At 52.3% G+C, this 16,068-nt stretch overlaps 4 protein-coding genes across 4 annotated transcripts; 1 reads left to right on the top strand and 3 right to left on the bottom strand.

Moving 5' to 3' along the window:
• Positions 1-272: 272 nt before the first annotated feature.
• J4E93_006576 (uncharacterized protein) lies at positions 273-3,442 on the top strand (the record flags this gene model as incomplete). The annotated part of the gene is made up of 4 exons (XM_049344489.1): positions 273-553; positions 632-1,061; positions 1,110-2,252; positions 2,300-3,442. 4 exons carry the CDS (start codon positions 273-275, stop codon positions 3,440-3,442), a joined length of 2,997 nt encoding a protein of 998 aa, XP_049198143.1.
• A 308-nt stretch (positions 3,443-3,750) lies between these two features.
• On the bottom strand, positions 3,751-4,299 carry J4E93_006577 (uncharacterized protein; the record flags this gene model as incomplete). Its single annotated transcript, XM_049344490.1, has 1 exon — positions 3,751-4,299. The coding sequence occupies one exon, from the start codon at positions 4,297-4,299 to the stop codon at positions 3,751-3,753; it is 549 nt and encodes a 182-aa protein (XP_049198144.1).
• Positions 4,300-7,784: 3,485 nt separating this feature from the next.
• On the bottom strand, positions 7,785-8,561 carry J4E93_006578 (uncharacterized protein; the record flags this gene model as incomplete). The annotated part of the gene is made up of 3 exons (XM_049344491.1): positions 7,785-8,108; positions 8,159-8,389; positions 8,439-8,561. The coding sequence occupies 3 exons, from the start codon at positions 8,559-8,561 to the stop codon at positions 7,785-7,787; spliced, it is 678 nt and encodes a 225-aa protein (XP_049198145.1).
• Positions 8,562-13,161: 4,600 nt separating this feature from the next.
• On the bottom strand, positions 13,162-15,219 carry J4E93_006579 (uncharacterized protein; the record flags this gene model as incomplete). The annotated part of the gene is made up of 2 exons (XM_049344492.1): positions 13,162-13,308; positions 13,357-15,219. The coding sequence occupies 2 exons, from the start codon at positions 15,217-15,219 to the stop codon at positions 13,162-13,164; spliced, it is 2,010 nt and encodes a 669-aa protein (XP_049198146.1).
• Positions 15,220-16,068: the final 849 nt, after the last annotated feature.

Below are 16,068 nucleotides of genomic sequence, written 5' to 3' on the forward strand. Positions count from 1 at the left end.
ATGTACACTCTCGCGACGTCATCTGCTGCGTGAATGCTCTGCTACTTCGCGAGCAAAGCATCGACATATCTATCCCAGAGTACTAGGCACGCGCATTTGCAGCTACTGTTCTAGCGCGCCATCCGAGGCCCACGACAGCCCACTTCCCACGTTGTCGCCTACGCCATTGTCGCCGATCACCACACCCGCGAGCCCAAGAGCCTCCCCTCGCGGCGATACCTCTCCAGAAAGCGCGCCCAGCGGCGGCCTCCTCAGCGCACCCTTCGCCCACCATGACGACGCAAATACCCATGATCTCGGTGCCCATGAAGCAGACCAGCGAGATCGACTGGATAGCCCCGCTGAAGCAGTACATACGCGCCACGTATGGCGACGACCCAGAGCGCTACTCGGAGGAGTGTGGCACGCTGAATCGCCTGCGTCAGGACATGAGAGGCGCTGGCAAAGACAGTGCAGCAGGCCGGGATCTGCTCTACAGATACTACGGGCAGCTGGAACTGCTCGACCTGAGGTTTCCGGTGGATGAGAACCACATCAAAATAAGTTTTACATGGTACGTTGGCAACCCGGAAGGAGCACCGGAGAAGCAGAGGGATTAGGCAAGAGTATGCCCAGGACTAACTTGCGTCAGGTTCGATGCCTTTACACACAAACCTACCTCTCAATACTCCCTCGCATACGAAAAGGCCAGCATAATTTTCAACATCTCAGCCGTCTTATCTTGCCACGCCGCCCACCAAAACCGCCACGAAGATGTTGGGCTCAAGACCTCGTATCATTCGTTCCAGGCCTCCGCTGGCATGTTCACCTACATCAACGAGAACTTCCTGCACGCACCCTCGACCGACCTTAGCCGCGAGACTGTCAAGACTTTGATTGCCATCATGCTGGCACAGGCGCAAGAAGTCTTTCTGGAGAAGCAGATCGCGGATGGGAAGAAGGTCGGCTTGCTGGCAAAACTTGCCAGTCAGGCCGCTTTTCTGTACACACAGGCAACGGAAGGAGCGCAGGAAAACGTCACAAACGCGGTGTTCGAGAAGGTCTGGCTATTGGTTTGCCAGGTAAGAACACTGCAGTATTCCTTGCTATCAAAACTAACGGTCGCGCAGATCAAATCACACCACATGGCTTCCCTAGCCCAGTACTACCAAGCTCTCGCTGACGACGACGCCAATATCCACGGTGCAGCCATCTGCAGGCTACAAGTCGCCGAAGCGCATGCCAAAGACGCCAATCGAGCAGCCCACAGCTTCCCCAACAACGCGCCAGCCAACTCGAATTTGACTTCAGAGACTGGAGGCATACTAGCAGAGATGACGAAGAAACACCTAACCAACGTCCAGGAAAAGCTGGTAGAGTTTTCCAAAGACAACGACTTCATCTATCACCAAGGCATTCCGAATGAAGCGGCCTTGACACCAGTGCCCAAGATGCCTGCGGCCAAGGCGATACCCGTCAGCGAGCTATACCAAGGTCAGGACATTCAGAGAATCATCGGGCCAGATATCTTCCAGAAGATTGTACCTCTAGCTGTCACTGAATCAGCTAGTCTTTACGATGAAGAGAAGGCCAAGCTTATACGGGCTGAGAGCGAGCGTGTCGAGGTCGCCAACGACGAGATGGCCGCTAGTCTCGACTATCTCAAGCTACCTGACAGTCTCAATGTGCTGCGAGGAGGCATGGACCAAGATATGATGGTGGATAACGACTTTCGAAAGTGGTGCGAAGAGCTCGCTGGACATCAATCATTTGGCCCTGCGTTCGAACAACTGGAAAGGGACAAGACCGAGATAATGAACTCTCTCGATGCCAGTATGAAGCAATTAGACATGGAAGAGAGTGTTTGCGAGAAGATGAGGTCCAAGTACGGATCCGAGTGGACACAACAGCCTAGCTCGCGGTTAACCTCGACACTGCGAAACGATATCAGAAACTATCGAGGGGCAGTTCAAGAGGCGAGCACCAGCGATGCACAGCTATACAACACGTTTAGGCAATGTGAGGCCGACTTTGACGAGATGCGTTCAGCTGGCGAGACAGATGAAGCCGATGTGTTATATTCCCGCGCTATGGTCAAGGCAGGCGCAAGCAAGGGCAAAAGCCCTAGGCCAATGGAAGGCAACCTTATCGATGATGACATTGATGAGGGTCCGTCAGTCACCGATCAAATAGCAGCCGTCGAGGATATCCTACGGAAGCTGAATCTTGTAAAGAAGGAGAGGACGCAGATACTGAAGGATCTCAAAGACAAGGTACATGGCCGTCGACTTCCCTTCATGATGTATACTGACTGAAACAGGTTCACTCTGACGACATCTCTAATGTACTCATCCTCAACAAAAAGGCCATTGCGAATCAGGAGTCGCAGTTGTTCAAAGCTGAGCTGGAGAAGTTCAGACCACATCAGAACCGTATACTGCAAGCCAATCACAAACAAGCTTCGTTTCTGAAAGAGTTGACCCGGACTTACTCCGATCTGCTAAAAGACAAGCGTGTGCGATCAGAGCAGAGCAAATACGAAGCCTTCTCACGACAACGAAACACAGTTATGACGAAGTATCGCAGAGTGTATCAAAGCTTCAATGACCTCGTCGCTGGCTTGATGCGCGCTCAAAGCTTTTATACGGAGATGAAAGACACCGTGCTAAGTTTACAGAAGAATGTTGAGACGTTCGTCAACAACAGGCGGAGTGAAGGCGGACAGCTACTGTCGAAGATCGAGGAGCGAAACAAGGCACAGGGTGCAGACCAGGAACAGCAACGAATGAAAGATCTTATGGAGAGAATGTCCTTGGAGCCTTCGGGTTCGCCGGTATCACAAGGTGGAGGTCGTAAGAAGAGTATACCACCACCACTGTCTTCAACACCGGGCTATCCATCAAGTTCGGGGGCTGGCCATCCTGCTTATAACCCCGCGGCTTCACCACCAGTCACACCGCGCTACCCGATGACCACAGGCCCAGGGCAACAATACATGTCCCCACAGCAGTCCTATGGTCAACCCTCGAACGGCTACAGCCAGCAACCACCTCCACGTCGAGAGAGCTACCAACAACAATACCCCACACATCAGTCCCAGAACTCACAGGGCTCCTCGGCTTACAATCCCGCGGTTCACAACCAATACAACCCGGTCTCCCCACCGGCACATCAACAATTCTTCTCCCCGCCACCTGCACAGCATCAGCAGCACCAGCCATGGGGCCAACCCCCTCCAAACCAGCAACAACAATGGGGTGGTACACCTCAGAACAATCTACCACAGGGTTATGTTCCACCGCCACCTCCCCCGGGACCGCCACCGAGTCACAATCAGCAAGATTACAGTCACTTTAGCCAAGGAGGGTATCCGAATGGACCTGGTGGATATGCGAATCAGCAGAGGCCAGCGCAAGGACAGAACGGCAATGACCCATGGGCAGGGTTAAGTGGTTGGAAATAAGGAACGTGAAAAGTGAGAGAGCACGCTGTCTTGGCGCGGGTCATTTTCGACTGTTTGACAGTCTCACTGCGCAGAGTTGGAGTTAGTTTACAGGTTCAGTTCATTCGGCAAGGTCTTCTGAAGAGCGGACAGTGGATAACATTTGTGTATTGTCAAGGCAGGTGTAGATAGTTGGAAACATCAGACATGCGCAATCAGCTTTTGGCATAATTTCACACTGAGACGAAGTATCGCAATCAATGCTCTGGGTATACATTTCCCTTTCGCGTGTGCTACTTTGCCTTCACCGCGTGTTGCAGCTTGACAATCTATTCGCCCACAAAGTCATACACCATTCTCACCCTCAGCTCCTCGCCTTTGGCATTGCTGACCCTCACACGTCTCGTGTGTCTCCTCTCTCCATCAACAACCTCGAAGCCCCAAAGATGACTAGCCTCCCACTCGCCCTCCTTCTTCCCTTCCGCGTGGATCAATTTCCCTTCGCTATCTCCTTCGATCCACTCGCCCTCACCCTCATCAACTACGCCCGTCTGCCTCCCCTCCTCAACGCTGACCCATTGACTTCTTCCGGCTACCTCACCAAAGAAACCGTCCTTATTGGTACGCCACTCGTAGTCTAACGTGTACTCTTCGGTCGTACCGGGGATCTTGCCGCTTGTGATTGACTGGGCCATCTTGATGTGTTGGTCGTCTGGCTGGCTTATATTCAGGTGGATAGATGCTGCCGTAGCTGTCTTGCGGACTAGGACGTTGACGCCCTGCAGTGCGAGGACTGAGGCAAAGTCATCGGAGCAGGCTTTGTTTAGTTGCCATTTGCCGGAAAGGGACTGTAGAGATTTGTTTGGGGGGGCAGCCATGGTGTGTGATGCTCAAGATGGATGATGGGTTCTGAGATGTTCCTCATCGCAGTGAGATGGTCGACTACGGAAGATGATGCGAAGCGCCATTATGGTGTGGGATGGTGTCGTCACCACCTGCATTGCCTAGATCCAGTCTCTTCTAAAACTACTCACCTTGTTTGTTGCGTGTCGACATGTCTGCTGTGCAGATTCGTTTCTACGAAAGACCGTTGCAATTGAGAGGTGTGGATCCCAGTACGTTGGTATATTGGTGGCGTGTCGAGTTGCACTTCCTTTCCCCATGCGGAGATAAACGCCTCCGCTTCTAGTAAAGCTTCTTTCCGCGGCTCTGGTCATCCCTCACGCACGACAATATCACCACCAACACAATAAAGCGCGCGCCATCGGGTCTGAGACATTACCAGCGAACAGATATGACGAAGGCGGCCTATTCCAGGATTACCCTGCGTTGCTCCCAACCTTGATGGGCCGGTGTCACAACAAAAGTGCCCTTGACATCATCTCGGACAATGCGGCATCAGCAAACTCTTCGTAAATGGTCATGCCCGTTACATCGCCCCTTGTTAGAGGGCATACGTACGAGGGAGGGATAAAGGTTGCGAGGTATAGTTGCACTAAAAGTGGCTTTGAGCGGCGATCGTTACCAGGCTAAATGCTGTTGGACGCACAGCGCTGCGGCTGAACACTGACGAGCGAGTTGGCCCTACCACCTACCCACATTGACATCACACCAACAGGCATCATGCAGCGAGTCGCAGGAATACTTATACAGCTTCCAACGCGTCAATTATCGTGGAGCCATCCACCGGCAACAGCATCTTAAACCCGCATATTCAAATCCACACATATATCTTTCCAACAGTCGTTGTCTAGTCTTCGACTTCTTCAGTAAATATGTTGTTCACTTCAACCACAATCCTCGCTACGGCTTTCTGCTCGCTGGCGTCCGCGCTACCCACGTCGAGTACGGTTCCTCGAGCGGGCGGCCCTGCGATTGTACCTATTCCAGCGACCTGCACCGTTACCGACCCTCTGCCCACTGGGTCAAATGCGTCCTACATTCCGTCGCCAGCTGCCCACGACGATATCCTCTACAGCTCTTACTATCCTTCCTACTCGTCGAATACAACCGCAATGGCACAGCAGTGCCTTCAACAATGCTACGGATACGGATACCATACTGAGTGCAAGACATCATACTGGGCAAAGAACGTGGTAGTACCGGCAGGTTACTATGGCACAGCTGGCGGTCAACTAGAGACGGCCTGCCTTATGTTCAGCAGAGCCTTGACCAGCGACGACTTCGTCGCTGCGCCAGAGGGCCAAGGCACCGGTGCGACGGCCGGTAACATTGCATGCTGAAAGCATCGACGACGATAATGAAACTTTGTTTCCGGCAAGGCGGTCGATTAATGAGCAACGATCTGAAACATGGAGTTTGGGGTCTGGCGTTACGTCATGGGATAAACATGAGGACATCGATGCGGAGACGGTTTCACATTTCTACTAGGGCAACTAATTAACGATCTTAGACAACACTACGTAATAATCCTGATACTTTTCGCTCACATCAAGATCTCCCCCAAGGCTGTGATGTCACTCCGTGGTTCCTAAGGTTCACCGACGATTAGAGATCAAGTACCACGAGAAAAGGCTCAGTATGCTTCGTTGACTACTTGACCGATGTGGCTAGTGTCTGGATACGATTACCCACTGGTTGCTTCCTCTTTTGGCCAAATCATGAAGTAGCTCATCGATGTGGTCGCTTTGGGAAAGACCGTTCCCGGGCTAGAAGTTGTTGACAGCATCCGCGTATGGGCCAAAGCTGGTACACCAACACTAGCAGACCCTCAACACCGGAAGCTGTTCTAGATATGAAATTCGCCAATGTCGTCATTCCCACCACCAAAATAGCGAGGTGGTATCGTGCGGCAGAACAGCTATTTTTGGGGGATAAGGGTGCAGCGCGATTTCCCGTCGTGCAGAAAATTCGAATGCGGCAACAGTTAAGCTTTGCCAGGTCATTTCAGTACAAAGTAAGAAAGCGCTAGATACGAGATGCTAGTCCACGGTTGCCTCGTCTATTCTTACCGTTTCGCTATTACCGTGCTGCCTGGACATGACAACATGCAAGGCGCAATTGTGGGTGAGGCAAGAGCGGTGCGGGAGGGCGAGCGGCGGCGATTTTGGGGTTGGCGTGATGCGCCTCCATCTGTCGCGTGTGAGGGCTTGCATTTACGAGGTCACGCTCGCGTCGCGCTTTGGGTGCATCGCTTGACATTTGCTTTGCGTCATACGCTGGAAGCGCATATCGTTGAGGTCGCGAGCTGGACTTGGCAAAGTGAAGTGCGCTTCGTCCCAAGAGTATGGTAGTGGGTGGTCAAGGTTTATGGGGCGGTATCCTTGCCGGCAACACTTCCTTTGAGAGTGACAGTCGAGAAACACGCTTGGTTCGTACAATATGATAGACTGGTGGTGCGAAGATTTGCTGCAACATATTATCACTCTGGAAACCAAACTTTTGAGAAGATGGTGGTTTTGCGGGCGACTGCGATACACGTGCGTAGGCATTCACCGAGGTCGAACACCCGGGTACCCTTTCCGCAACGCCTGATCCACCCCCAAAACACAATATATACAAGAGACCTCTTCTTCAACCTCAAACTTCACGATGCAAATCCGATGGCCATATCAGGAAGTTCTTAACCCGCAAATAGGTCGGAAAACCCAATGCCGTCGAACACGTAGCATGCCCAAATCTAGCAGACGGCCACTTCACTGCGGCCACGAAGCGAGACCACTAGGTACCGTGAGACCATAGTTTCTAGCCTTCGGGTTATCTAACATAGCTGACTTTTCCGCGATCAACCCCCGGGTGCCACGGTGAGATTTGGGGGCTGGTGAGAGATGAGCATACTCCGATCGGAGCTTCTGCGACGTTCATTGGCGGCATTGCGGAGATGTATAGGTAATTTGGCTGACGCTGACGGGCCGGCTTCCTATATCGGCACTTCAGTTCTTCAATCGGGAAATATGGGGAGCGATTTGAGGCTGTTGTCAATCACAGGAAGCAAGTATCCAGATGACCGTATTCATGTACGCTCGCCTATGGCCAGGAATGTGAATCATGCAGGTCCTCAAGGGGCTGAAAGTGCGTAAGCGAAGTCTATCTTACAGTACAGTGGGTACAATTCCGTATTAGGTACTATCTACGATAGATTGGCCGTAGCTTCGTGGGGCTTGACCGTGTAGTGAAGGCTGGTATTAACCAGTGGTGATCGTCACACCCCGCGTTGGAAAATAGTTCAGAAATTCTTGGTGAACAGGGCTTTGCAGACGAAAAAGTAAATGTAGCTGAGAGACACCTGTAGGCTAGTGCCCAATGAACGCTGGCTTGAACGCAAAAGCAAAATGGGTATAGACAAGAAGCGAAGTTGAAAAGAAGGAAACGTAGTACCCGAGCATCTTTAGCCAACGAAATGCTAGCATATCTCTGTCTTCATGGGTACCGCACCCTTGAATTCCCCATGTAGTATATCGAGGAGCTTGCGGAGGGTATCCGAATTGCTCCCTCGCCTGCGGGTAACAGTACCCTCTTCGTCCTCGCCCTCCGCATCGTCATCCTGTGTAAGAAGCTCGATAGTCTTTCGAAGCTTCTCGTAGGCTGCATTGAGCTCCGTATGCGATACTTCGAGCTTAGTGTATTTGTCGTTCAAGACCGCGAGCTGCGCTTCAAGATCTCGGGCGTGCTTCTCTTTCCGCTCTCGAAACGCACGTTGAGCGGCACGGTTTTGAGCCCTTCGGCGCTGTACAGGTGTTAGCCTTATGTTTTATTTGTGAGATATGGGATACATACCCCTGAGGTAGTGTGTGTTCGTTCGGCTGGCGCGGGCGTAGGCATAGTTCCGAAAGTAGATTCAGCGTGCTGCAGTGGACGAGGACTGCAGTATGGACTGTCGTGATCGGATCCAAAATCGGAGGGTGTCATTGGCATGGGATATGATCCAAACTGCATGGGCTCATCGACGATGTGAGGGTAGTAAGCTTGATGAATGGGTGCAGGAAATTGGTCGTATGTGGATGATACCTTGAGCGAGTTAGTTTTATAGACTGGTGGATCTCAACATGAGACTCACGGGCGATCCGCTTAGACTCGGGACCTTGGAAAGATCGGGAGGCATTTCAAATACGGCTGGCTGATGTGTTGGGGCAATGTAGTTGCCCTGTGCCATCCAGTAATCGAATGATTGAGAATCCATTGTGTGATATTTGCGATCGCAAATAAGTGATGACGAGAAAGTTGACAAATCTTTGCGCAAGGCAGAGTGGTATATAGTAATGAGCGATTGTTCTTCTTGTGACTAAGACTTGTGTTGGAGGCCGCTGCTGAGATGATGTGCAAGTGTCGTGTCAGTCCAAGTTGAGATACGTATGTGGTGGAGATGGCTTACACAACGGTGGGCAAGCTGAGATCTTATACACTGTGCGGACGTCGCGCATGTCTCCTTCGGAACCGCGTCGAGTCACATGAGATGGCGGCCAGTGGCTTGAGCAGGGGTATCTGACCATGCAATTATGCCCGCGAACAACCCCAACGGCCACGGTGGACCCTGAAGATGTGGCTTGCAGCGGAATATGTGCAGAAGATAGCTTGAATTGCATGCTCATACAGCTGCTACCGGCACACGCGTCCGAAGCACGGCCCACCAGTGCAGCAAGCACACCAGTTGTTGTTATTCTCGTCTTCCAGTGGTTCCCAGAGTTACACCAGCCATGTCCACGAGACAGGGGTCTGCATGGAGGCGTGCGCTATACTCTTTCAAGTCTTTGATAAAAAGATTAGTACGCATGCTGAACTAGCTGCAACAATGTGCAGCCAACCAAAGACACGGTATCAAAGTAGTTCGCTGTCGCATTTGGTGACAGTCAGAGAGGTGCCTGGTCCTTTCTTCAAAGAAAACCACCCCACTTGAGGATTATCGTCCCGCACAAGATGCATGGTAGGGCTGGATCTCCAAAAGCTCGGCAGTCCTTGGCTGTGATGAGGTATCTTGAACGATCAATCGAACGACATCCGTAGTGAGGGGCTCACATACTTCAACACAGATGCTCTGTATTGCGCTGAGTCTAAGGAGCGTGTCTGTATGACGACGTCAGAGCGAGGCACTGACTCAAAGTTACGTTCAGCTGGGCTGTTGAGCCTTCGCTTCCACTGCGAGCCTTGGGCCGAAGTTCGGTCGTAGTGAAGTGTCGTTCGCGCTAACTGGGAACGATGTAAAGTGCATGTAATTCTGTCACCGCTCTTCCTCGCTCGTTGCGAGAGTACCGACACAGGGGCTATATCGGCTACCACTGCTATAACCTGCTACCATGTGTATTGCGCCCTTCTGGCGAGAACAACCATCCCAGGCCTTAGCGCATTCGGATGCGTTACGACATTCAGGTGCGACTATGGAGAAAAGATGGCTATCGTATGCTTTGCTAGCTTGATACAAGAGAGCAGAGCGTGAAATGGGCTCCTTCACATGTCTTGTCGTGCATTGGAAGGAAAGCAGGTATTCGCAAAGTCGGAAGGCGATCGGTGAGCGTCGGGTACAGCTGCCTGGGGGTGGCCGAAAAAGAACCCTATGGTGGCAGCACGTGGAACGCTAACTGAGCTGAAAGTTTACCTACGTAAGCGCGCTTGCCATGACTTATCAGTAGCCTTGTCTTTTAACAATTCCAAGCGACCACCATCTTACATCAGGGAAATGCTCGGCGACGTAAGGTGATATATACTCACCGTATGCACCCGAGCAGGCTACAGGATGCAGACTACCTATGTCTGGTGCTCGAAACGTTGTCGATGCCTTGTGCCAGACTGTGGAGAGTCTCATCTGGCCGGTATGGTGTGATTCTTACATTGCACGACCCACGTGGAAAGAGACAGCCCTACGGCGTTCTGCTGTGACTACGCTGGACTCTCGTCAAACCGCGGAAGCTGGAAGTAAGATTCGGAACACCAACACTTTCTCTTCCTACTGCGCACCACAACGTTAGAATTAAATTATAAGAAAAAGCAGAGACATACAAAAGAGTACTGCGAGTAATTCTATCTTTTTAGAATATTATTAAATTGTGTTGTTGAGGAGTTGTGTAGGCTGCCCACCATTAGCTTATTTCCAACTTCCGCGGTTTGACTAGAGGCTGGACTACTTACCAAAACCAGTAATTCTGCACTTCCAGCGTAGCGGCGCACTAGTGACGTTCGCAAGAGGACGCATCGGCTCGGGCTGCCGGTCTGGAGCTGCTTTCGCGAAACGAGCCTGTAGGCTGAAAAACCACCGCCCGCCGTCTTACGCATCCACCGGGTCCGCATGGGGGGCTATTTGGTCTAACCTGGTACTAGAATTGCCAGCCGATGCATCCTCAAGCGAGTCGTGTATCTTATCTGATGGTCCCTCTCCCGCCACATTCGCTGCCGTCAAGCATACTCGTTAAAGCCTGCGCCGATTAGGTCTCGGCGCTGCAAGTCATTAGTGTGCCATCCCTAACCGGAAACACAACCTCTCTGCCCCGCTGCTGACACATCTCGTTCTCCGCAACATGAATCCCCAGCTTACGCCTTAGACCCATGAAACTTCGAGACTATCTCACCGGCTAAACGGTCAGTAGCGGGAGAGGAAAGGAGATGAACCTGTGAGTTGGCGGACATAGGCGAGTTACAAGCCGCTTCACTGCATCCGCATCGGGGCACAGCGCACCAGGAAACATACACAACGCTAGACCGAAGTGTGGAATGTTAATGCAAATGCTCTGCGTTATCTACACAGGATAGACGAGGCTGTCCAGTAGCAATGTCGGTTGTCATGTTTCGCTCATTCCAAATACCATAGGACGTGTGACATACAGTTAGACGGCCTCTGTACCACATCCCCGTCCCAATGCTATGGATTTGGATCAACCATCTCAGTCCAACTCACCTTCAAACTTTCGAGCCATCTATCACGGTCCCAAGGCGTAGTAGCGTAGAATGCACGTCAGGGTCCAGCGCTTGTAGATCCTGGCGGACACTAACAGCCCTACGATAACCATTGCTGCTTTTAGGACCGCTGCCTTACCAGGCCCCACCGTTTAGATCTATCGTACGATGTTTGGCCATATCATACAGTGCTCAACAAGTGACGGGGAAGACAGATGATCGCCGCCTGCAGCACATCTGCCCATCTATCATCTAGAAAGAGCTTTTGATAATGTACCAATAGCATCATGTACGTTATTACCTGCAACAGTCTGGATACATGCATACGCTCCGTCTTGTCGTTCGATAAGGGTCGGTTGTCAGAGGTGCACTTTACTCAACACAAGCAAAAGCAAATGCTTAGCTCTATGCGACATTACGCATGCCAACGACTCCTCTTATTATCCATCTTGATACCTAGAGTCTTAAGTCAAAGCGGGTCCGAACTACCACCGATGACACCACTGCCACAGTGCTGACTGCATACCCGTATCGCGTAAGCCGTCCAGCACCAATCAAATCACAGCCTGTACGCTTCGGACCCGATCCAAGACCGTTCCCATTCCAAAGCTCAACGGACATGGTCTTACATGTGTCAGTGCGTCTTCCACGGGTCTTCTAGAAGGTGACTGTGTCTCAGCTTCGACGTTGCGCAAGTCTTGGGGGAAGTCTGTGCACCGAGGCTCCATTGCGATTTGATGGAGGGCTGCAGATACGAAGTGTTGGTATGAGAAGCTTGGTGATGCTTCGCTAGCAGTGCTTCCGATTAAAGAAGTCGCCGTGATCGCTGGATTACTACAAAGCTTGTACACCTACCTAATACCTCCTCTGTTCCTGATCGGAGGTGATGTCACTGAGTGCAGACCTTCACGCTACGTCACTGCTATGAGGCGCCGCTAGATACACTGGCTTATGTGATATACACCTTCCCACTCTTCATTCATCTTTGTACTCCTCAACAACTAGCAAGAGTCTGACTGACAGCTTGTGACTTCGTGCCCACGCTTGACATTCATCTTAGCATGCAACGACGAGCATGTTGCTGTTTCAGAAGATTCAAGTATAGTTCAGGTGTGGAAAGCAAGGTCTTGGAAAACAAGGGTATATTTTCATATCTAGATGCTATATCTAAACGCTTTGCTCTTGGAACAGTTCTTCCGTTGTATATACTGTTCCTCCTAAAACACATAAGAAGGGATAGGACACGTCACGACACGTTGCACGAAATAGCTTCGGTTAGCAAAAGATGGCTATGGATGGGGTATCAACATCAGGGCGTTTACGCAGTGCATGGTGCCATCAACCTGTGCGAGCCTCGCAATCATAAGCGAAGCATCACAACAGGACGAGTGGGCGCGGAGGTATAGGTGAGATATCGTGTGCCGTGAAAGGGAGTAGGTGCATGGAGCAGAAGTTGACCGATGGGAGGCTTGGGCGCAAGGTCTAAATCCGGCGATGGGTTGCAGTGGAACCAGGCGGATGATGGTGTTCTTTGGGATGTTTTGCTAGGGCCAATGCTGCGTAGGTTGGTCGCTGTGGAAGTCCAAATCCGGCGAGGGCTGCGTGGTCCGGATGTCGCATGGAAACCAATGTGGAGTGGTCGCAACGGCTTGCTGCTTGGAACTGGTTGTCGCAAGGCGAGTCGACAACTGCTTCGGATAGAGTCGCTCGTGTTGCAATGGGGCTTACCTTCACATTTCACCTCGACACCACTCATCTCCATGTGGGTCATTGAAGTTGAACATCTTGGTGTTCGAGTACTATAGATCATTAGCAGGTAGATGTCCCAAACTCCTCCCATTTTGGGTCGCTGTAACGCCATATCGCTATGCATGACAGAAAATATTAGAATGTATACTTTAGAGTGTCCAAAGACCGCTGCGTCGTTTGCCCATGGGGTAGACCAGAAGGGCAGCCATGAACAACCCGACAGTGATGCCGATAGCAATCTGGATCATGGACGCAGCGACATTGAAGACGATGGCATTGAGGCTGTCGGTGGTGGTCTGCGCTACGTCAGTAATGTTTTCGTAGCGAGATGAAGGATTGCTGACGTCGGTCGATGTCTCTGCGCCCTTGATCAGAGCTGATGCTGTTCGTAGGGCAGAGTTGATACTGCCACTCGACGCAAGAGAGCCCGGAACTTGGACGTATACTGCGGGTAGGAGGACGGCAGCTGCAACTCCATGACGTAATCGGCTGTACAAGTTTGCCAACACGCCGATAGTGAAGGCGCCAAATGTGTAGGCGATGGGGGCAGACGACGAAAACTTCAAGCCAGCGTAGAAGTTGACAATGTAACCAGCAAACGCGATGGTTATCATAGCCGGCATCTGCTTGTACTTGGCCTGTACCGTGAAGGTCGTGAAGAAGACGTAGAGTGGGACCATGAGGAAGTTCCAGTATGGGTTCATTGGATCCTGGCACTGGGTCGAATTGGTGGCGTTGGAGTCTATCGCACCGTATATAGCTGTGCCGACAGTAATGCCGTATCCGAGAAAGAGCGAGTAGATGATGGCGAAGACAAGGCGGATAGATCCCGGTACGATAGCACGAGACTGGAGCTCCAGGGCCGAGCTGAGCACCAACCATCCGGGAAGGATGAGAGCGATGGCGCTCTGTGCAATGGCCGAGAAACAGAAGAGGTTCCCGTTGTTGATGCTACCAAACGCCCGCGCAAGGAAGCTCATGAGGATAGTCGCAGTGATTTCGAAGACAGTACTGTATGTCTTGGACAGCGGAGCGATGACAAGCTGGAGCAGCCCGAGGACAATGCCGAGTACGAAGATGACGGGCATGTCGATGGGGCGGGCCTTGAAGAAGCAAGATACTGCCGCACTGGCAAGACCGTACATGAGGACAGTCAGCCAACGTGGATGGCGATCCTTTGCATTGATGACCTCGTCCAAGCGGGCAAGAGCCTCGTCCAAGCTGATGACGTCGTGCAAAACCTCCTTGTAGATGTCGTGAGTGTCCTTCAGCTTGCCGAGGTTGACGCCTTGATCGGTGCGAACGATCTTGACTTCAGCGGTGTGGGTCATGCTGTCATCGAAAGAGATGATCATACACCCGGGGATGTAGAGGAATTGGGAGTTGATCTCAAGGACCTTAGCCGTGGTGGCAAGGTACTCTTCGAGGCGATGTGTGGGTGCGCCAAAGAGCATGAGAGCGCGGCACATGCGGATGATGTACTGCTGTCGCTTGAGGATGTTTGCAACGTGTATCTTGATCTTGGCATCCTGGTCTTCCTTTGGCTTCAACACCTTGGCAATGATTCCTCCACTGCTGCTGCGCTTGTGATGGCGCGGGCGCATAGCGGCATCTTTCTTGTCATCCTTGGGGTTTGCCAGCTTGGCTGAAGCGCCAACGAGAGTCGCCAGCGTCTCTGTTGACTGCATTGGCTTGTTTGCGTTGTACCATTTCTTCTTCGATGGGGTGCTGGGTCCTGAAGAAGACCCAGGTCGCGACCTCTGTGTGGGTGATGTCTCGCTGGCTTCGGAGGATGTATCGGTATAACCGCGCACCGGTTGCTTGTAGGCTTGCAGGAGCTGGTAGAAGATGCCGCCGTTGGTGTTGCCGGTGACAGTGTAGGCGCCCTCGGGATCCACTTCGCTCACCGGTGGCGCGTTGTGGCTTTGTTGGCCGGTGTGGTATGCATTCCAGAGCTCTTCGGCGTCGGTGGTGTGCTCGTTGGTGGTGATTTCATTCGACCCGGATTCGCTGATGCGGGTGTAGCTCTGGACGTGTTCTAGGGGCGCAGGGACTTCGACGTTGGCAGAGCTGTTGAACCTGACCCGCGTCTTGCCCGTTGCTTGCTCGGGCTGCATCGAGGGCGAGGGGTACGTGGGCGGCATCTGCTGCATCTCGTGCGAGTCGACGTGCGTGTGCTCCGACGAGTTGGTGGTGGAGGGCTCCATTGCGGCGGGTGCTGCGTAGGAGAGGGGAGCGCTGTGCGGATGCTGTGCTTATTGAAAAAGAAGAGGAAGAAGAGATGAGGGCGACCGCCACGTTGGAGGCGCCATGAGACTTTGAGTACTCCGGCTACGAAGGTCCGGCACTTTGCTGTGCGTAATGGTCGTCGGACCGGAACCCAAAATACATTTGCGTTCGGTCGCGACCTGGCTGTGGATCCGAAACATAGGGCCGGCGGGTAGAAGCGATCAAAGGGGTGGCCGAAATGGGAAGCAAAGTTGCAAACTGGAGCCCAAACGCGTCGTGACTGTGTGAGCCATGATGCAACGCCAACGTGCGCGAGGTGCGAATGTGTCAAGGAATCGCTGCCATTGGTCCGTTGCGTGACTAGACCACGCCCGCTCTATCCGTGCCATCTTTGAAATATGGATCTTTGCATCAGCTGCTAAAGCATGGCGCGCATCCCCGACTCAACATGTCAATCCCCATGGGGCGTGCGCATAAGCGTGCACTCAATTCCTCTGTTCTTTGGTGCTGCGTCGAGTCATGGTGGCTGAAAATTTATCGTCGTTTGACGGATGCGAGGTTGTGCGAATGCGACATCGTTTGATTGGATTCAGCCCATGTCTGAGCTAGCAGCACTGCACGGTATATACCTTCATGTGCTGGCATACTCCTCGTTTGCAATCTTCACAACCAAGTACCCGCTGTCTCTCATCAAGTTCCCACCATGACGCGTGTCGGGTTCATCAGCCGCGACCATCCATGACACTTCCTTTGTACCTTCCAGGGATACATTCACATCGTCACTCGCTCTCCTGCTGGGGCGACGTAAGAAGCTTGCTGGTAGCATA

The sequence above is a fragment of the Alternaria ventricosa genome (genome assembly GCF_023758065.1).
Source record: "Alternaria ventricosa strain BMP 2768 chromosome Unknown scaffold_11, whole genome shotgun sequence".
NCBI lineage: Eukaryota > Fungi > Ascomycota > Dothideomycetes > Pleosporales > Pleosporaceae > Alternaria > Alternaria ventricosa.